Source organism: Peromyscus leucopus, chromosome 4 (assembly GCF_004664715.2).
Source record: "Peromyscus leucopus breed LL Stock chromosome 4, UCI_PerLeu_2.1, whole genome shotgun sequence".
Lineage (NCBI taxonomy): Eukaryota > Metazoa > Chordata > Mammalia > Rodentia > Cricetidae > Peromyscus > Peromyscus leucopus.
In genome coordinates, this window is record NC_051066.1 from 68800549 (window position 1) to 68822437 (window position 21889).

Here is a 21889-nt window from a genome sequence, read left to right on the forward strand (position 1 = left end):
ACTGAAGACCAGCTAAGACATCCAGCTTATAAGACATATATAGATGTCCAGCTAAGACATCCATCCATCCACCCATCCACCCACCCACCTATCTATCTATCTATCTATCTATCTATCTATCTATCTATCTATCTATCTATCTAGACTAATTCTATATTCATTCATTCTATAAATTCTATAAATTCTGTTACTCTGGAGAACCCTGACTAACACAGGTGGCCACGCTCCTCCTTCAACCCCAGCTCAGTGTCAGGAGGCCTCGTCTGACCTCTGGCCACATGGGTTCCCCTGGCTCTTTACTTGCTCTCAGCTTCTTATTTCACCAACACCTGCCAGTAGTTTTATGTGTATTTTCCGTATTTTTTGGTTAGTTCCATCTCCTGCCCATGCAGGTAGGACGACTCACATCTGATCTGTCCTGCCACTGGGCCTGGCACCAAGGAGATGCTCAGGGAGAGGCAGAGATGTGGTATGAACAGGCCTGCTGCTTTCCTCTACCATCCCAGGACACCCCTCCCCCCTGCCCCTCCTCCATGAGCTGTCCAGGAATCCCTCCTCATGTTTTTCGAAAGCCCCTGCTCCTCACTTTGGCACTCTGCCCACTTCACCTACCCCAGGGCTCTCCCTCCTGAATCTCTCAGAGTCGCCCACCTCCAGACCTCAGCTCAAGCCATCACCATACTCATCTCACATGAACCCTCTCCCCAGCCTCCTTCCTGAGACCAAGACTTCCGGTGCCACAACCTGACCTAGCCACACTTCTGCTCGGTCACATCCCCAGCTTCCCTCAGTCCTTGGGCCTGGGAAATGATCCCATACCACCTCTGCTAGCTTCCAATGCCACCACTGCAGACTTCTTCCCTATACCTTCTGTCTGCATGGAACGAAGTTCTAGCCCCCTTCCAGGACCAGTTGTGATTCATTCTCCAATCCTTAGACTGAAGGAACCCAACCAGGCTGCCTTAGTTAGGGTTTCCATGGCTGTGAAGAGATGCCATGACCACAGCAACTCTTATAGAGGAAAACATCTAATTGGGGCTGGCTTACAGTTTCAGAAGTTCAGTCTACTATCATGTCAAGAAGCATGGCAACATGCAGACAGACATGGTGCTGGAGAAGGAGCTGAGAGTTCTGCATCTTGATCCCCAGGAAGCAGGAGACTATGCCACGCAGGGTACAGCTTGAACATAGGAGACCTCAACGCCTGCCCCCACAGTGACACACTTCCTCCAACAAGGCCACACCTCCTAATAATGCCATTCCCTAAGGGCCAAACACTCAAACCCATCTGTCTATGGGGGCCATTCCTATTCGAACCACCACACAGGCCAACGGCAGTAATATCAAGCAATGACAAGTGTCCTAGTCACTTAGCAATCGCCCTCCCAAGAACGGTGCCAGGCCAACAGGAATCTTCACCAGCAGCTCTCATTAACCCTGTGCCACAGAACAGGCCCAGAGAAGAAAGCAACACATTCAAAGTCATCAGACAGTGAACAACAAAGCTCGCGGACATTCCGGATGCAGGTTCCAGGCACCACAAGCACAGTGTCCCCGAGTATGCTGTGCTACCTCTCGGGTGTCAATAACCACTTGCACATGCTTGTTCAATGTTTGTCTTCCCAAGAATGGGAACCATGTCTGTCGTGTGGAAAGCCTTCCCTCCAGCACCCGCCATGCCCATTTTCTGAGCCGAATATCATGTTCTATGGCCCTGCAGCCCCCAGCTACAAATCTTCCACTTTGGAAGAGGGGTTTGCTGAGCTCTTTGTAAATACTACTGAATGGACAGCCAGATGCACATGCATGGATGTACACACACACACACACACACACACACACACACACACACACACACACACAGAGGCATGTCCACATGCACAAGGACACACAAGGATACTTGGGAAAATTAGCCTTAAGTTCTACCTGGTGATGACTAACCTGCTTGCTACCGAGGTGGGATCCCTTAGCATGACCGTTGGACACCAAAAGACAAAGGCCACATGGCTGGGGCAAGGGGACAGCAAGACCCATCATCCATATAGCCATAGGTAACCCCAGAAGAGCACTTGTGTGGGCACAAATTATCCCCTGCTGGTTTCCCCCCAAGTCCCTTAAAACCTCTCCCAAGGAATAGTACAGGGGACACTCACCAACCACGAGAAGAAGCCAGCTGACTTGTCCTGGGTAGAGATCTGCCCCTCATAGGGGCCAAAGATGTGGCCCTTGGGGACGACCTCATTTATACACCGCACATCGCTCTCCCCACCAGGTTCCTTTACCACCTCCATGCCCTGTGGAATGGTGAGGGCCGCCCGATCCGGGATGCCCACAGGCACTGGCGTGTCAGACACAAACACGGGGGGACCATGGCTCGGGCACTCATCCACGAAGTACTCTTGGCAGGACTCACAGACTGGAGGGATGTGAAGAAGAGGAAAAGTTCAGTGGTGGTGCCACATCAGACGTCCCGCAGTGGCTGAGAAAATTACCGGAGGCCACACTGAGGACCACTTAGAGCAATGGAAACCACACTGCATGTAGCTCAGGCCTCCCAGCCCTAGATCTGCTCAGCCAGCTGCAGGCCCAGGGCCATCAGCAGCAATAACCCATGATCCTCCCTGGGGGGTTGAAGGACACACTGCCAATGTCAAGGCTTTTGTCTCAAGTAAAAAAAAAAAAAAAAAAAAAAAAAAATGGCTCTGGGGCCACAGGCCTGAGCTGGAAATGCCACTGTACATCTGTGAGCTTTAAGACCTAAGAGAGGCTGCTGAAGCCTGGTGTGCCTGGGTGAATGCCTCTCATTGGAACTCTGACACAATATTTCCAGACCAGGGGCAGGTGGGGTATGGGGTGAAGGGAAGAGTCTCCTAGAGCCTCAACTCCACTTACACCAGAAGTCCACTTGCTGGAAGCTTTTGGTCACAATGAGGTCACGCTTTCCCTTCAGCTTCTTGGGTTCAACTTCCATGGAAGCGGGCTCCGGTCTCCTAGAGCTGGCCAGGGCAAGGGCCCACAGAAGGAAAGCAAAGAAGCCATCAGAGACAGTACAGGAGGAAGACAGGCTGGACACCTGTCCAGGAGGCAGGGGGGTTGCAGATGGGCAAAGAACTCCAACAGGCGGCTTGTCCGCTGCAGGAGTCGGGGAGCATGTGAATTCCTCAGAGTTGGGCCCTGAGCAACTCTGCCCAAGTTCATCTAGGCCTGCTCACCTCTGACCCCAGGAGCTGCCCAGGAAGGAAGGTGGCCATCCCCTGGATCCCCAACCAATCCAGCCCAGCCACCCACCCTTCCCTCCTCAAGTCACCACCCAGGGGCCTCACCAGGGCTGGCCATACTCCTGGTCCCGGAGTGGTGAGCAGACCTCTGTCTTCACTACTGTCACCATGTCCCCTACAGTCGCCTTGGTGTGGGCCAGGCACTCCTTCATGTTCTCGGTCATTCTGTCCTGGGGACAGGCAACAGAGGCCGGACCAGCACAGGAAGAAGATCAAAGAGACAGGGGAAGAGGGGTGAGTGGCTGGGAGGGAGAGCAGGGGTCCCTAGGAGTCTGGTTACCCTCCCTGCCATCCCCAGAGGAAGCGCTTGAGAACTCAGACAACAAAAACAGCTGTAGCCTGGCCAAGAGGAAATGCCATTTCTATCCAGGGCTGGTCCTGGGGACGACTGGAGCCACCAGCCCCATGGGGTCAGGGCCCAGGGGCAGCTCAGGCCAGGAGACAGGCCTGGGAAGCACAGCCTGAACACTAAGTCCAAAGGACACAAGGATCCCCCAAGAACCTGACAAACTCTGCCAAGGGGGGCCCGAGGGAGTGGAAAGCTGAAATGAGCTCTGCATGGCTGGCTGTGTGAGGCCCCGAGTGAGGGGCTGCCAGGAGGAAGAAGCCAGGCCCCTTGGGCAGCTCGTAGCAGGTACAGGCGGGCCTGGGGAGCTGGTTGTGTGCCAGCCAGGGTTAGTCCTGACTCCAAGCCCACCCATCTCTCCAGGGGGGGGAGTGTCCCCAGAGCATGCTTACCGCCCGCACCACAGAACCCGACTGCAGCCCCTCCCCACGGTCCTCATGCCAGACCCCGGGACACTCTTCTTCGGGCGGGCTGTGCAGTAGCTCGGCCTTGGGACCGTGTTGGGCCCCGGGACTGGGCGAGCAGAGTGTGTGTGTGACTCACTCCCCAGGGCCCCCGCTGGCCACACCCCTGCTCCTCGGCTCACCAGCCCCTTGCTCCCCACCGGGGGCCCCAAAGCCCGCGGCGGCGGGAGGGGTGGGGGAGCGGCACGGCCTGCCCCTCCTGCGAGCCGGGACGCGGGGGGCGCGCGCAGGGGACCGCAGGGGACAGAGCGCCCTGCCTCCAGCCCGGGGGCCGCCGTTCGGCCGCGCGTGTGACCCGCGGGGAAAGTGTGCGCGGGGGCGGCGCCCCGGCCGTCACCCACCTTCGCGGCGGGGCGCCGCGGCCCGGCCCGCCCCCCGCCCTCCCGGCAGCCCGGCATTCCTTGCGGGGGCATGTGGCTTCTTGCCGGCCCCGGGGCACGCAGTTGGCTGGCGGCCGGGAGGGGCGCGGGGCGCGCAGGACACGAGCGGCGGGAGGGGGCGGCCGCCGAGGGGACAGTCCCGGGTTCACGCGCGGACGGTCGCGCGCGGCCCGCAGCAGCCTCCGCAGCGCCACCGCCGACACCCACCTCGGCCACTGCAGCCCGCGCCCTGCGCCACCTGCGCCGCCCCGGGTGCGAGCACCGCGTCTTGCTCCACCTCCCGGCCCCGGCGATGGTTGCCCAGCCACCCGCGGAGAAAGGGGTGCCGAGGGTTGGAAGTTGAGAAGGGACCGGCCCAAGGTCACGCAGGCTGACCGGGATGCAGCTGCACGGGCAGGAGTCCCACAAGCCCTGCGACGGGGAGCAGTCTGAACTCCGGAGAACCAAGTTCAAGTCTCAATAACACACTGTGCAGCCACGGGACAGGTGTTAGCGGCTAAACGTTTGCCCTTGGACGCTCCACTATGTTCAAGTCCTAAATCCCACTGTGTGTATTTGGAGAGGACAGAGAAACTGGACAAGGTGTTTAGGGTCAGGTGCCCTCATAAGGGCTGTCTGCCTGTGAGGATACAGCAGGAAGGTCCCATCTGCAAGGTAGAGAGCCCTCTCATCTCAGTGGAACTGAATGAGTGCACCTTAACCTTTGACCTCTCAACCTTCAGAACTGAGAGGCTGGAGCCGCGTGGTCTGTCTGTGGTACTTGACCATGGCTGCCAGGCTGACTGATCACGAAGGTTGTGACTTCTCTACATTCCCATTTCTCTTAGTATATCTATTTATTTAATTTAATGTGGAGTGGGGCCATGCCTCAGCACGCATGTGGAGGTCGGAAGACAACTTGAAGGAGTCGGTTCTCTCCTTCCACCAAAATGTCGCTAATGACAGATTCCATCACAGATGTGGTGGGTGACAGGGACAAGAACGCTTGGCGGAGGCGACAATCCCAGGACAGAAAGCTGATCAGGTGCCACACATAGTGATGATGCCCACCTTTAATCTCAGCTCTCAGGAGGCAGAGGAAGGCGGATCTTTGTGAGTTAGAGGTCAGCCTGGTCTATAAAGTGAGTTCCAGAGCAGCCAGGGCTATATAGTGAGACCCTAACTACAAACAAACAAAAACAATAGGAAGGGAGGGAGGGAGGGAGGAGGGAGGGAGGGAGGGAGGAGAGGGAGGGAGGAGGAGGGAGAGGAGGGAGGGAAGGAAGGAAGGAAGGAAGGAAGGAAGGAATGAAGGAAAGAGAAAGAAAAGCAAGGAAGAAGGCTGTCAGGAACATAGCCAGGCAACACCAGCAAGAGCAGCTTGGAAGAGTCTCCACTCGATTGGATTTCTCTTTTCAGCCAATCACTGACAATCTCTGGTGCTTTCTGAGAGCACACAGCCTAGGACCATTGTGCTCCCCTGTGTGCTCCCCTGCTCCGACTCTTGGGTGCTCCACCAGGCACAATGCCCGGGGACTAGATGCAGCCCCACCCATCTCCTCACTGCCCTCTGACCCCAGTAACACCTCTGCTAGTCTGGGTCATACCTGACAATACCTGCCTTATGTATAACGGCCTCTAGCTAGTCCCCAAGGGCAGGGCAAATGGCTTTACAGGCTCTCTGACTCCCCACTGACTTCCTAACACCTGTAACAGGTGCCAGGAAAAAATGCTAGGAAATATGTGGAGGCTAGGAAAATATACACCAGGGGTTAGGACATGAACTTAAAGGGGCCTTCATTCCCAGGGAGTCTGTGAGGCATGGGAGTGGACCTCGGTGAATTCTGCACCCTAAGCACCTGCCTTGTCCCACCCTAGTCTCAGCCCCATCCCGCCCCCATCAGAGTACACATCTGTCAAATGAATTAATGATCAAATGACCCAGGTCAAAATGCACTGTCCTCTGTGTCCCAGTGACCCCACAGACAGCTCCACAAGAGACTTCAAGGAAAGACAGCTCGGGGAGTTTTGTTTGACTCTCCTTCCCCATGCGGCCAGACAAGAGGGTGGTAAGGAGGGTGACGACGACGACGACGACGACGATGACGAGGAGAAGAGGTTGGCACTGAGGGTCTAGGGCCATGAGAGGTACAGCTGAATCAGATTCAGGAATGTGGGAGCCCAATTCTTACAGTAAGTCTCAAAGTATGAGCACTCAAGACAGTCATTGTGCCTTTCTCCTGGACATGAATCCCAAGATGGCTAACACAAAACCATAAACTCACTTAAGACATCATGAGATTTTCTTTTCTTATTAAAGAATTTTTATATGGGTTGAGAGATGGCTTAGCAGTTAAGAGCATGTGTTGCTCTTCCAGAGGACCCAGGTTTGATTCCCAGCACTCGGCAGCTTACAACCATCTATAGTTCCAGTTCTAGGAATCCAGTGCCCTCTTATGGCCTCCATGGGCACCAGGCACACATGTGGTGAACAGACACAGAGGCATGCAACACACACACACACACACACACACACACACACACACACACACGAGATAAAAATAAATATATCTAAAATAGTTTAAGAACGCTTTATAGATTTTAGTTTATTTTTAGTTGTGTGTCTGTGTGTGTGTGTGTGTGTGTGTGTGTGTGTGTGTGTGTGAGAGAGAGAGAGAGAGAGAGAGAGAGAGAGAGAGAGAGAGAGAGAGAGAGAGAGAGAGGCTTACGTGTGAGTGTAGGTACCCATGGAGACCAGAAGAGGTTGTAGGATCCCTTGGAGCTGGAAGTGCAGTGGTTGTGAGCCACCTGATGTAGACGCTAAGAAGTGGGAAGTGAGTGTCCCATGAAAGTGCAGTGTGAGCCACGGAGCCATCTCTCCAGCCCGGTTTTACTTATTTCTGTTTGTGTGTTTGTTTGTTTGTTTTTAAATTGATTTGCAAGGCTCTGGAGTATGACCTTTGTGGAAGTAGCACATCAGTAGCAACATCAAAAGGTTTGGACATGCCTGCTAAGCCTTAAGGAGTCTTCATGGACAAGCCAGAATTAATCATAACTGCTAGGGCATCCCAGGGGGAGAAAACAGGGTACAGACTGAGGGGAGGCCTTGGAAAGAGCCTCGTACCACCACTTGTTTCACTGGCTGCTCAGAGAGGAAGGCAGGGGTCAGATGGAGAAGGAGAGAGACACAATGGCTACTTAGGACAAGAGGCACACAATGCAATTCCGATGGTCACCAGACCGCGTTCTCACCTCCCAGTAGAGAGGCCTGCTGTGGCTTTTGCTTGCATGTGGTAGGTACTTCACATTTTCTTACAGAATCATGCCCAGGTTAGATGTTGCTGTCTGAGATGCTTGACCAAAAGTGTTTCAGACCTGGGAGTGTCCCAACACTGGAATGCTGGCACACTCTTTACCAAATCCCAAAGCTCCTAAATTTGATCATTTGTTGAACATGGCAGATTTTGACTTACTTCAGATTTGGGATTTTTAGACTAGGAATACTCCACTTGTACAAAATAGGTTGCTTAGGGAACAAAGAACATGTCAGACCTCAGGTTCGGGTGTCAGAGATGACAAGCATGTCCTATGTGTACTGTGCTCTCCCATGTGCACCCATGAGGCATCAAAATGATCATAATCTGTTGTTAGATGGTTAGTGATGGATGGAGCATCCATTCAGTTCTGAGCTTCCTGGCAAACCAATCAAAAAGGGTGTCCCTGCTGTCCCTATCTTACATCTACTTACTGGCTATTGGTCCTCTCCATTCTTGGGAAAGCCCAGCTGCCTGGAGACCATGATCAAGCCTCACTCGTATGAGTGCTGTGATTTAAATCCTGGAGTGGATCACTGGAACCTTTACTTTGGAATTGATTCTATCTCAATTGAAGGCTTATGGGGACATGGGTGAGAAGAGGATGTCACTAAGTGAACCTACACTTGGAGAGAGAGAATGTGGGCCGGTGACCTTCACCACGTCCAACATAGTAGTCTCAGCAGGCTCCGGAAGGCTCAGGCCAGGTGAAGCTCGAAAAGCCACTTCTGCATATTGCTCTGGCCTCCCTGCCCAAGCAGAGGGCAGCCTCACGGAGCACTTCAAGCTGCTGGCACTGCTCCCTGCGCCCGGGCTCCTCGGAGTCTGCACTTACAGAGATTAAGCCTGGTGCAACCTTCAGCAATGAGATGCAAACCCCAGAGGAGGGGCAGAGAGTGGCCAGAGGCCTGCAGCTCATTTTCACCCTTGGCAGAGAGCCAGGATCCCAGAATGCCTGGCAGCCAGGGGGCTGGAGCATCAGGAGACTGTGCCCATTTGGCTTCCTTCAAGCCTGGCACCATGAGAGTCTGCAGTTCTGTTTGGGATCCACCCTGCATCTTCTGATGTCTCCTTGAATAACTAAAAAACTTAAGGCCAGACATTTATATACCTGGGCTAGGGATCCCGAGCCTTGGGGGCTTGGGCTTGTTTGTGCCATAAATTGAGATAACTTTTGCCTACACTTTAAGCCTCAGTTTCCTCTTCCTGAAAGGATCTGCTTAAGGGTTCTCTTTTTTGAGGTTGTTTTGTCAGGAGTTAAATTTTTATTTTACTTTATTAATTTATGTGTATGAGTGTTTTGCCTGCATGAATATGTGCACACCATATGTGTGCAGTGCTCATGAAGGCCAGAAGAAGGTGTCAGATCCTCTGAGATTAGAGTTACAGGAGACTGACTGTGAGCCACCATGTGGGTGCTGGGACTTGAACCCTAGTCCTCTGCAAGAGCAACAAGTTGCTCCTAACTGCTGAGTCAACTCCCCAACCCAAGTTGTTTGTTTTTGGAGACAGGGTTTTACTACGTAGTCTGATACTTGCTGTGCAAACCAAACTGGCCTCAGACTTGTGGCAATCCTTTTTATTCGATCTCCCGAGGAGGAATGTGCACCACCACAACCCACCAACTAGTAGTGGTAACAGTAGATCAAAGGAACAGGAACGGAGACGTTGTGGAATTATTAAAGGGAATAGTTGGATTAAAATTTTTGTTTTTATTTGTGTGCTTGTGTATATATACACACCTGTACACGAGTGTACAGGTGTCTATGGAGGCCAGAAGAGAGCATCAAATCCCCTGCAGCTGGAGATTCAGACAGTTGTGGGTCACCTGATGTGGTCCTGGGAACCACACTTGGATACTCTGTAAGAGCAGCAAGTGCTCCTAACCCCTGAGCCATCTCTCCAGTCCCTGAATTTTCGAGTTTATATGTTTGGCAAGCACTATCTGTGGGCAGAATAATTAATATTCCTTGAATTACATGTAAGATAAGCCTGCAAAGGCAGGTAGTTGCTGCTATGACATTCAAAAGGCTCTTTTTAACCTATTTATCTAAGAGAGAGAGAGAGAGAAAGAGAGAGAGAGAGAGAGAGAGAGAGAGAGAGAGAGAGAGAGAGTCTGAGCCAGGTGTAATGGACTACACCTTTAATCCCAGCACTGGGGAGGCAAAGGTATCCAGAGGATCACTGTGAGTTCCAGGCCAGCCTGGTCTACATAGTGAGTTCCAGGACAGCCAGAGCTGCTGTAGCACAGGTTAGCTTCCAATTTACAATCTTGTCTGTCTCTCCAGGATTACTAGAGAATACCACTATGAGATAAATGTATTAAAAGATGTTGCTGAATTCATGGAAGCCTTTTTTTTTTTTTTTTTTAAGACAAGATCTCTCTACATAGTCCTGGCTGGCCTGATTTACTGTGTAAATCAGGCTGGCCTCAAGTTCACAGAGATCCACCTGCCTCTTCCTCCCAAGTTCTGGGGTTAAAGGTGTGTGCCACTACACCCAACTAAATTCATGGAAGTCTTACACCAGCATATATACTGTTGCTGATACCAGCATGGCCACACTAGGTTGTGTAACTTCGACAAATGACAAATGACTGATTATGCACAGTTCTGTTTCATAGGTCAGGTTTACACATACAATGTTTAGCCCATAATAATCACTTTATTAACATTGGTTGTTATTATTTAAATGTTAGTATCATTTAAAAATATAATAAACTGGGTAAACCCAACTATTTAGGAGGTTGATAGGAGAATCATGAGTTCAAGGCCAGCCATGGAACATAGTAAGATCATGTCTCAATACACAACACACATATACATGCGTGTGTGTGTGTGTGTGTGTGTGTGTGTGTGTGTGTGTGTGTAATTAGATGTTAAAGGGAGGTTGGTGAAATTTTTCTGACGTTTAAAATGTGGTTGGGTCCTGCTTTTGGCCAGCTGCCGCAGGCAGGAGAGTTAACCCTGCTCCTAACCTGGGAAAATCTGGAGAGCTGGCCCTGGTGGCAGGCACAGGAGAGTTGGGTGGGCTGACCACCCATCTACCACCCAGGTCCAGATCCAGGGCTTTGAGTTTGCCCACCCCAACAGCTCCCCCATCTAAGAAATGTTAGAGCGTGTGAAGTGGCCAGTCCTGCAGAACCAAAGCTGCGGGGTCTCCATGACACAGGGCAGCCAGAGACCTCGAACCACACCAATGACTCACGCAGTGAACATGTGAAGTAAAACCGTTTAGGCAAAAGGGTGTACTGTGTGACACACCACAGCTATCATAGCAAGATTTTTTTAATTCTTATTTTTATTTTTTTTACTTTATGTTTTCTTTGGGGGAGAAGTTGCAAGGGCAGGTATAGGGGGACAAGGAGATGAGTGGGATTGGGGTGCAGGATGTGAAATTCACAAAAAATCAATAAAAAGTTTTTAAAAATAATTTAAAAGTATCTTTATATTAGCTTACAAAGTAAAAAAAAGGGGGGGTTGGGCTGTGGATATAGGTCAGAGGTAGACCGTTTGTCAATCATGTGTGAAACCTTAAATTATTCTATCTTTAGCACTTGGGGGAGGGGCTTCACAGAAGTTACTATACCTAGTAGAAAAACATTTCTCATCAGGCTATAATGATGCTCAGCTCAATAGAAAAACCATGAACAATTTGTAAAAAAAAAAAAAAAAAAAAAAAAAAAAGATAAACGACTAAAATGCTCAATGGAAAAGTATCAAAGCTTATTAACACTCAGGCTTTGGTGTCAGAGATGACAAGTGTATGTCTCCCATACTCTCTGACGTAGCACCCATGGCAAACATCACTAATCAATCAGTTCTTTTCCCTCTTGGCTTGAACTTGGACTATGGTCAGGATCTTTCTCGGTACAGGCAGCCCCTTTCAGTATCATGTCTCCATTAATTGACTGACAAAAATCTTAAAATCTTAGTGATACTGAGAATTGCCAAGAGTGAGGAGAAAGAGTCACTCAAACGCTATGGGCTGTAGTATGACGTGGGGCTGTGTTTCCAGAGGGCGGTTCAGCAACCCAAAGGCCAGCTCTCTGCGTGAGAAATCCCCCACCAGGAATCCCCTGTAAGGATACAATCAAGCCTCTAGCAAACAGGGATCTGCAGAGCTGTCCTCTACAATGTGATCCATGAGAGCAAAAACAAAGAAGTGGTTTAAACCTCCCAAATCAGAGAGAAGTTGACACAGCATGCGATGCAACATTGGCTTCTGGGCCATGACTGACACGAAACACATGCTCTACGTATGGAAGGAAAATGAAATGTTGTTATTAAGTGGAAAAGGTCACCGAGGAAAAGTTACATATTGTACGATTGCCACAGGTGACACTCTGGGAGAGGAAATCTGTGGAGACAGTAACAGGGAGGGAGGGACAAAGTGGCAGAACCCTAGACTGGTCATGAAGCGACTCTAATAGCAGATACAGGTCAACATCCAGTCCCCACTTGTTCAGAACCACCAGTCCCAAGAGGGAACTCTCATGCTAGCTGTGGACATTGACCATGATGTCACTGTGAGGTCATTAACTGAAACAAATCCACATGCCCCTGTGGCGAGTAAGGAGCAGAGACATATGGGACCTCTGTACTGTCCACTCAGTTTTGGGGTGAGTCTAAAACTGCTGTGGAGGGGGGAGTGAGCCCAGAAGCAATATGAAAAGATAAAGTAATCCCATTTGAAGATCTGGAAAAGGACCTCAGCATGAAGAAGAAGAGCAAGAGGAGGAGAAAGAAGAGGAGGAGGATGGGAGGGGGGAGAAGAAGAGGGAGGCTAGGGGGAGGGAAAGAAGGAAGGGCCAGGAGAATGAAACCTTTAAAGCAGTGTCCTCAACCTTCCTAATGCTGTGACCCTTTAATACACTACCTCATCTTGTGGTGACCCCAACCATAAAATTACTTTGTTGCTACTTGACAACTAATTTTGCTACTGCAATGAATCATGATGTAAATATATGAAATACAAGAGATCTGATATATGACCCTCAAGGGGGGAGGTCAAGACCCACAGGTTGAGAACCACTGCTTTAAAGGACTTCTTCGCATTTATCAATAGACTCAGATCCAACCCCAGGCTCACAAACGAAGGGATCCAGATTAGAAGCTGAACACAAAAGCGGTGCTTGGCCTATGCTCAATGGGTGAGGGATAACAGAGCAAAGCGGGCTGGTATTTCCAACAGGAAGCATTCCTGGCTTTATTTGCCTTATGATCCTACTTTCAAAGACCTGCCTGCTTGCTGCAGCCATCCTCTTCACAGTGCTGTGTGTCAATCAGATCAATGGGCTGGCCAGCTGTCGGCATCCTAAGCAAAGGCCTCAAAGGACCCTGCACACTCACTCTGCCCTGCTTCCTCCTGGGGTGCACACCCCTCACTGAGTTCCCTTCCTTTTTTGTTTCTGAGTCTGCCTTGAATTCTTGATCCTCCTGCCTCAGCCTCCTGAAAGCTGAGGTGACAAGCACGTGCCAGCGCACTAAATAAAATCAATTAGTGGACAGAAGACCACACAGAAAGAGTAATCGAACCATGGCCACATGGACACTATGGCTGAATCATAACACTGAGAAGAGCAACCAGACACTAGAGAGGATTTTCTGTGCAGTCTGATTTTGATAAAGTTAAGAAACCAAACAACCAGGTACAGCTGTGGGATGAGGCAGTATGGTTTAATTTGCCGGGTCCCTGAGACCTGCCCCCTTGAAGGCTCACAGGTTTGGACATTTAGTCCCCAGGTGGTGGCGCTGTTCGGAGAAAGCATGGAACCTTTCACAGTGGGCTCCTGAAGAGAGGGGAGAGCCTAAAGCCAGGGCTTACCAGTTCCCACTGAGGTCTCTCTGCAACACGGTGTGTCACTGAGACGTGGCACATCTCTAGCTGTCGCAGATGTGGCCTCACTCTAGCTGTCACAGATGGAGCACCAGCCGCCATACCTTCCCTACCATGATGGCTTGTGACCCCTGAACCATGAGCCGAAATAAAACCTTCTTCCCTCCGACTGTTTCGGTCAGGTATGGAGTCACATCTACGTGAAGAGGAAGTGAGACAGAGGTCAAGTTCAGAGCTCTTCTTGGAACCAACTGGAATAGGCAGAAAATGGCTCTTGGGGTGCTGAAGTCAGGCTTGATTTCTTGGCCTGGCTGCTGGTTCCAAGCTGGGCTGTGTTTGTAGAAGTATCTCAGGCCATGCTTTGGTAAGACGTGTGTTTTTTCTGTATGAACGAGCATGCTCATGAGAACAAAGGTGAAATATTTCTGCAGGGGCCCCAAGGCAAGAAACCCCATAAACAGCTGTGGAACTGAGCTCTGGCCAGATCAGGGCTTCCTCCAAGGCGCATCCGTGGAACAGAGCGGGGTGGGTCTGGTAGAACACTGTGGTCCTTCCAGGGTGGTCCCTCCTGCAGGACTTCTAAAATGTACTACGTGTACTCCTCGGTTGGTCGGTCGAAACTGGAGAGGCAGAGGTTGGAGCAGGTCCTGGAGAAGGTGGTTCAGAGTGGTACCGTTTTTCATGGGCTTGCTTCCCACTGTACATGACATGCTCTGCTGTCACACTTCCCTTCAGGGGCATCTGGCCTACTCTCAGTCTCAGAAACTGGGGCTGCCCATGTCAACCAATGGTGCACCCCCATGGCCTCCCCAGTGACTGTGACTGGACATGGGGCCTGGCCTTTTTATTTTGTTTTTCTTTTTTTTCTTTCTTTTTTTTTTTTAAAAAAAATGATTTCCTTATTTTTATTTCATGTACATTGGTGTTTTGCCTGCCTGTGTTAGGGTGTCGGATCCTCTGGAGCTGGAGTTACAGACAGTTGTGAGCTGCCATGTGGGTGCTGGGAATGGACCCCACGTTCTTTGGAAGGCCAGCCATTGCTCTTAAATGATGGCTGAGCCATCTCGCTAGCCAGCTCTCCAGTTCTGTTTGATTTTCAAGACAAGTTTCTCTGTGTAGTCCTGGCTGTCTTAGAATTTGCTCTGTAGACCAGGGTAGCCTCTGCTTCCTGAATGCTGGGATTAAAGGTGTCTGCCACCACTTCTAGCCAGAGCCTGGCCTTTAAGAATATCACCACACATGGCATTGCCCTCTGGAGCAGACACCGGACGACGCACTTTGGGGCAGTCAAAGGGACTGAAAGGTGTTTATTTTGTGGCTTCGATGAGAAAGCCCACAGCCACCGTTGCTAAGGCAGCCAAGCCCTGATGAGGACTTTGTGGGGCATGTCCTTACCATGAAGCCAACTGTCAGAGCAGAAGGCCATGGGGTACAACAAGAAACATATTTGGCCTTGTCCTTGGTTTCTGGCACACTCTCTAGCTAGAATGTCTCTTGTTATTCATAAGGAGCCCTTTGGCCAGCACCTGAGTTTATGCTAATGAGGTGTATTGTGGGGACTCCAGAGAACTTCAGGGTAGGGCTGGTCTCTAAAAAGCCCGGAGTCTTTAGAAGGCTAGAGCTTTCAGCCTCCCCCACTGACCTCTGGAAGAGGGGAATGAGGGCTGGAGATTAAACCCTATAAAACCTCAACAGAGCTGGTTGTGAGTCCATGGCAGAATGCTTGCCTAGCATATACAGGCCACTGGACCCCATAACCAGAACCGGAAAATTTAAATAAGATGTAAAATGTGGAAGTGGGGAAAAGTCCAGTTAGTAAGTGTTTACTGTGCGAGCATGAGGAACTGAGTTCAGTTCCCAGCACCCACATAAAATCTGAACATAGGGTCATGTGCCTATAATGCCAGTGTTGTAGACAGGGAGGGGACAGATGGATCCTGGGGACTTGCTGGCTTCCCAGTCTAACTATAACACCGAACTCTAGGCTCAGTGAGAAACCCTGCTCAAAAAATAAGGTGGAGAAAAATAGAGGAAGACACAGAAAACAACCTCCAGCCTTCACATGTGCTTTCTAGTGTATGGGTATGTGTGTACTGCACATAGCACACACACACACACACACACACACACACACACACACACACACACGCACGATTCAGAGACCTGTCAGTGAACTAGTGAACACACTGAGGTTCACTAGTCGGGGTGACGGACCCAGAGAGGGCTCAGTAGCTCCTCGGCCTCCCGTACACCACCTGCCAGGGTCTTGGTTGCGCCCTTTCTACAAGCCAGGAATGGTGGGAAACACCATTTCCTGAGTTCCGTGCGTCAACACAGTGGATGATGGGAACTGAGGACAGGTCCTGGAGCCTCTGCTCTACAGACATGAAAAGCCTAGACACCCAGGGTCTGAAAGAGGAGTCTGCAGTGGCTGTGCAGTGGGACTGAGTCCCAGTCCTCTGGGGTCTGTGCCGAGTCTGGGAAGCCAGTGTCAGAGGTGGGTGGACTAGTGGACACGATTGGGGCTGGAGGAACAGGGAACTGGTTGATGCCGACCACACTCGAGGGGGGAATTCAATGGGCAAAGCCAGGGTGCCTGTCCCTGGTTGGGAAGCCAGCCGCCTCTTCATTTCCTGGAACTCTGCTTTCCTCTCTCAAGCCTGTCCAGACAGGGTTTCTGTTCTGGGCAGCTGTCACCCAGTCTTGCCTGGCCCTGCCCCACTGCAGGTATGGGGCCCCCTCTGGATAGGCTTGCTCCTGATGGCTCCAGCACTCCACCTGGGCCTTGGAAACCACCTCCTGCTCTGATGCATCCCCTCTCTAGGGAGTAAGCACCAAGTACTCTGTGAGGAGGGCCTGGTCCTGGGGCCTCACCAGAGGCACAGAAGCTGGGTGTGCTGCCGCACATCTGTAATCCAGACCTTGAACGACAGCCTCTTCTACATAGTGAGATCCGATCTCACAAAACAAAAAAAGTTGTAAAGTTACATATAACCTTCAATCTCACCATTTCTCTCCTTTTCCCCCGAGCCTTTCTAGGGTTTGTGAGCTCCGTAACACATCTACACACCAGGCCGTCCTCCTAAAGAAGGAAACCACTCCTTCCAGTTACTCTTCCTGATCTCAGCCACCAGTCTCCCTCTCCTGAGGGCTCCTACTGACCCTCCCCCAACCCACAGTCAAGGAGAACCCGTCACAAGGGGCCCCTTGCTACAGACCCTACAAAGTGACCATCTCATGCAGAACAGATAAACACAGGACACTGTCCCCATTTCCAGAGACCTCATCTCTCATGCTTCTCCCACTGCCCTAGCCTCCGCATGAGCCTTGGCATTGGCTCTGCAAAGAGTGCTCTTTCCAGCAGGTCCACATGGCTTGCCCCGCCCTCCAGGCTTTGACTGATGTAAAATCTCTGGGCATCCTGTATGAAATAGCAGCAACCCTTGCTCCTTCTCTCCTTCCTGCTGCACTTTCTGTAGACCACGTCACAGTCCAACTTGTATAGTATTTATTTATAAGATTGGCCCCCGTCTCCCCAGCTAGAATGTAGACTCCAGGAAGTGAAGATGCTTATCTAGTCTGTTCCTTGCTGTGTCCTCTGCAGCCCGAACAGGGCCTGGTGCAAAGCGGACACACAACAGACTCTCGGATGCAGGACCTCCTCCATGGTGACAGCAGGATCTGAGTAAGAAACAGAATGGCCGATGAGAGGTGCTTGCCATGATGCTTCAAGTTATTGCTGTGTGACTGACTGGGGGATTGCCTGAACCTTTCTGGGCCGGTGGGTACAGGCAGCCTCGACTTGGTAAGGCTGTTAGGCAAAATATATGTAGAGCTCAGTGAGTAATGCCCTTTGTTGCCCGGACTGGTGAGTTCAATCCCGGACCCACACAGTGAAAAAAGCGGACTGACTTCTTAAAGTTATCATCTGATCTCCACACACCATGGCACATGAGCACCTACACACATATATACACACTTGCACATAAAAATAAATGAATGCATTTTCAAATACACAATAACACTGGAAGTATACACGGAATGTGTTTGGTACTTATGATGATTTCTTATGTACTGGTGGCTCTGGGCAGTGACGGTTGCCAGTGGTAGTGACTAGCCAGGGAGGAGGTGCTTCTCACTGTATCTGAGACCAGCAGGGTGTATTCTTAACTTAAAACAGAACAGCAATGCTCAGGAATTATTAACTGAGGTTGGGTGACAAGTACATAGAAATTCTTTTTTTTTTTTTTTTTTTTTTTTTTTTTTTTTGGTTTTTTGGTTTTTTTCAAGACAGGGTTTCTCTATGTAGCTTTGCGCCTTTCCTGGAACTCACTTGGTAGCCCAGGCTGGCCTCGAACTCGCAGAGATCCGCCTGCCTCTGCCTCCCGAGTGCTGGGATTAAAGGCGTGCGCCACCACCGCCCGGCTAACAAGTACATAGAAATTCTTATTCACTCTTTGATAGGTAATAAAAATGTTTATCAATACTAAAGAGTTTTAAAAATGGAGACTGGAGAGATGGCTCAGTGGTTAAGAGCACTGGCTGCTCTTTCAAAGGACCTAGATTCAATTCCCAGCAACCCACAACTGTCTGTAACTCCACTTCCAGAGGATCCAACACCCTAACACAGACATACATGCAGGCAAAAACACCAATGCACATGAAATAAAAATAAATTTTAGAAAAGTGTTTTAAAAATAAATCCTAGGCTTCTTTATTTAAAAATAAATCTTCTCCCCATGGCTATCCCAGAATGCTAGCCACGCATGGGGAGAGGAGGTAGTGGAGGCTCCCCTAGCCACTCTGTGGAGGAGAGCCCTGAGGTCCAAATAAATTCCCCAAGACCCCCTGGGGCTCCAGAATCCTAAATATGGGCCATCCAGGCCTGGTAAGGGCTAAGGAGCCAGGGGCAGGATGCAAGGAGTGAGAGGTGTCTGGGCTGGGCCGTCTAGGGCCCAGGAAAGCCACAGTCACTGATGGCAAAGCGGGAAGGTAGGCAGGCCAGGAGAGGCCCAGGCCTGGACACGAGGGCTCTCTGGAGGATAATTAAGGGCTAACTTAATTGCCTGTGGTGGGCAAGTGCTATACCACACCATGGCCTCTGGACTCACCTACTCTTCCCCTCACCCTGCTAATGAGGAATCGCAGGAAGTCTGAGCAAGTGCCCCTCTAAGTCATGTATAGGGCCTTCACGAGACAGGGTTGAGACTGGAACGCTGGCTAACGCAGAGCTCTCAAACATGCCCCTGCCTCCTGCACACTGTGGAGAAGAAAGGTACAGGTACATACAGACCGCTGGAGGCCCAGCCTTGCCTCCACTTCTCCAGTCTCCTCCTCTGTGTCCATCCCACTCATCCTCGCCATTCTCGTTGGCTCTGTATTGATTGCCATGACCTGGAATCTTACAATGAAAACACCTCCAGTGTGTCTCCATCCTCTTTTCCAAAGGATGAGCTCACACCCCTCAAGTGTTGGCGTCACATGGAGCTACCTGGTGATACAGAACCCTAGGCTCCACCCCTGACTTCCTGAGCCAAAGTCTGCCTAACAGGACTTGTTCAGGGGATTGTACAAGTGCATGTTCAAGATGCCCCGGGGAGGGCTGCCCACCTGAGTTCTGGGCATCCTTGTAACATCTCTGCTTACCATCTCTGGCTGTAAGGACTTCCTGTCTTCTGTCTCCAAAACCATTTCTGCCACTGGTCACACAGTAATAAAGTAAGTCAAGGGGACTATGAGCATGCGCCTGCTGGCTTCCTGAAGACAGGCTTCTCGTTTGCTATGAAAGGGGCTGGGCCCTCAGCCCTCGGTCCTTTCCCTACACAGCAACCCACCATATACAGAGTTGCTGCCTCGACCCATGCTCCAGTGTGATCTGAGGGCCTGGTGACTAGTCTACCATGCAGGTGATCCTACTGTGTGTTGAGCTGCTGGTGAAAAAGTTGTTCCGATCCTTTGGACTTTAGTATGGGCCTGGGCTTACTTCCATGTCTCTCTCTCTCTCTCTCTCTCTCTCTCTCTCTCTCTCTCTCTCTCTCTCTCTCTCTCTCTGTGTGTGTGTGTGTGTGTGTGTGTGTGCATGCATGTGTGTGCATGTGTGCCTGTGGCAACCATGTATGAAGAACCCAGTAAGCGCCCTTCCTGTAGGTGGAAGGGCTCATGACAGGCCCGTGTGCTGACAGAGCGTGGCTTGGAGGGAGGCCCAGAGGCCCTGCCTTTCACAAGCACCTGCGGTAGGCATGATCTCACTCCTCACTGTGCCCTTCCTGTGGGTGATGGGACAGGAGCTCTCCTTCGAAAGGAGGACAAGCAAGCAGCGTGAGCCACTGGAGCTCACAGACGAAGGAGACCAATGTCGGGTAAGATGGCCGAGTATTCAGGGTGACACTTGTGATGACTGTGTGTCACACCTGTGGGACAAACTGGGGTCGCTGGGCTGCTCTGGTGAGCTGACAAGCTTACAAGAGTGAGGCTCCGCAGAGCTGTCACACTGCCAGGAAGGTGACCTTCCTCACAGGCCTCCAGGAAGGAGGTGAGGGGGAAGCTCTAACATGTCAGTGCCCCGGCCGGGGCGTCTTCCAAACCCAGTGAAGGAAGCCCATTCACTCCCTCTTGACCTGTGCTCCTGCGGTACCTATACTGAATGCCGGCCCTGTCCTTCCTTCATGCTGGGAGCCTGGAGAACAAGGTTCCCATCCTCATGGGTCATCAGCCATGCCTGTGGGCTTGCTTCCTGTCCCTTCTTAGCTGGTGTGTGACTGTGAGGACCAACCAATCAGAGCCTGGATCAGCATACTGCATCAGCAATACCCAATGGTTGGTGCAAGGAAGGGTAAGAGACCCAGCCAATGGATGAAGAGATGGACCGTCACATGAATTCACGAGGAAAAGGATGCAGAGGTACGGATCTAAAAATCTAAAAAGAGAACAGAGGTACCTGCTGGCAGGCTTGTGCCCCTCCCCTATTCCCAACCCCAACCCATCAGCGGCCTGTGAATGGAGCCCATACACAAGAGAACAGAGAAGGCTGGACAGAGATTGTGTGATATTGTGCGAGACCCTGGATCCAACTGTGCCTGAAGCTCTCAGCATCCTCTTGGACCTTGAGCTGAGCCACATGCATTCCATTTTTGCATGACAGCTAAGTTTCTGGCAGGTGATATTTCATAAAGTCTACGACCTTGGAAGCAGTTTTCCTTTGCTTTTCAGATGTAAGTTCAGAGAGCTTAAGTGTCTTGAACAAAGCTGCACAGCAGCTGTGTGGAGTCTAACCAGCCCGAAGCCTACCCTCCTTGTCACTGTTCTTGGGTGGCACTCTTGTAGGACAGGTGACAAACTGCGACCCAGAGAGGAAGGGATCCTGCCCAGGGAAGACAGGGCTTCCTGAGAGGATCGCACAAGATAATTACCATGGAACCTGCTCCACCCTGAGGCGACAAGAAGGACGGAAGTGTAGGTGGCAAACTGGTGGCTGCGGCTGCTGCTTTCTCAACTTTTATTTCGGCCAACTTTAGAGAAACAGAAGAGTCCACAGGAAAGCCTGGACAGTCAGAAGGGACAGTCACACCATGCAGGTGGCTGCACATGATGGCCGTGTGCTCAGATGGGCCAGCATGCCTCCCCAGCTCCAAAGGCAGCCCGTCAACCTCCTGTGTCCCCGTGCGAGGCATCTGAGCTGGTGACCTGTGAAGCAGACTGAGGACAAGCTCCAGATGATGACTTGGGAACCGTCCAGCCTGCCAGTCCTTCCTCTGGATGGCTCCCCTACCCTGAACCCTGTGGACAGATGCTGAGGTGAAGCAGACGCAATCGGGTGCTCCCAGAGTGCAGGAGACGCAGGGGAGCCAGATCCCTGCAAGGGGGGGGGGCTCAGGTAGAAGCTGGTAGGGCAGCCCCTGGTGTGATCACGGTTAGGGAAGCCTCGTTGTCCCCTTATGAAAAGACACAAGTCAAGCTGGGCTGCTGTGAGCCTGTGAGTCTGACCTCTTCCACGTAGGCACGGAGCCTCAGTTTACACGTGTCTGTATGCTGAAGTAACTGGGCTTGAATTCCTTTAGCACCCAATTGCTCTGGCATTCTCTGACCACACTCCCACAATTGGGGGGTGGGGGGAGGGGAATCAGCCCTATGCAAACTCTCAGCACCAGACCTGCAGGTGACAAGCATCTTCCTGCCAACCTACTCCACCACAGAGGCCAAAACAGACTGTGGTAAAACCACCGGATTCCAGCCCTGGGATCCACTGCAGCTCATCCGCACCAGATCATGCTAACCCAGTGGCACCCCACAC

At 51.3% G+C, this 21889-nt stretch overlaps 1 protein-coding gene across 3 annotated transcripts in view; it reads right to left on the reverse strand.

Moving 5' to 3' along the window:
• The window catches only part of LOC114699722 (zinc finger protein 862), an 85109-nt gene that overhangs the window by 46591 nt on the left and 16629 nt on the right, over positions 1-21889 (reverse strand). For 2 of the 3 annotated variants that reach the window (XM_028878985.2, XM_028878988.2), the window contains exons 2-4: positions 3324-3448; positions 2893-2996; positions 2154-2416 (exon numbers count right to left, since the gene is read on the reverse strand). In XM_028878985.2, the coding sequence (XP_028734818.1) occupies positions 2154-2416; positions 2893-2996; positions 3324-3448 (492 nt within the window). Of the gene's footprint in view, positions 1-2153; positions 2417-2892; positions 2997-3323; positions 3449-4016; positions 4293-21889 lie in introns of those variants that run through there. The other variant, XM_028878987.2, reaches the window with a different exon arrangement.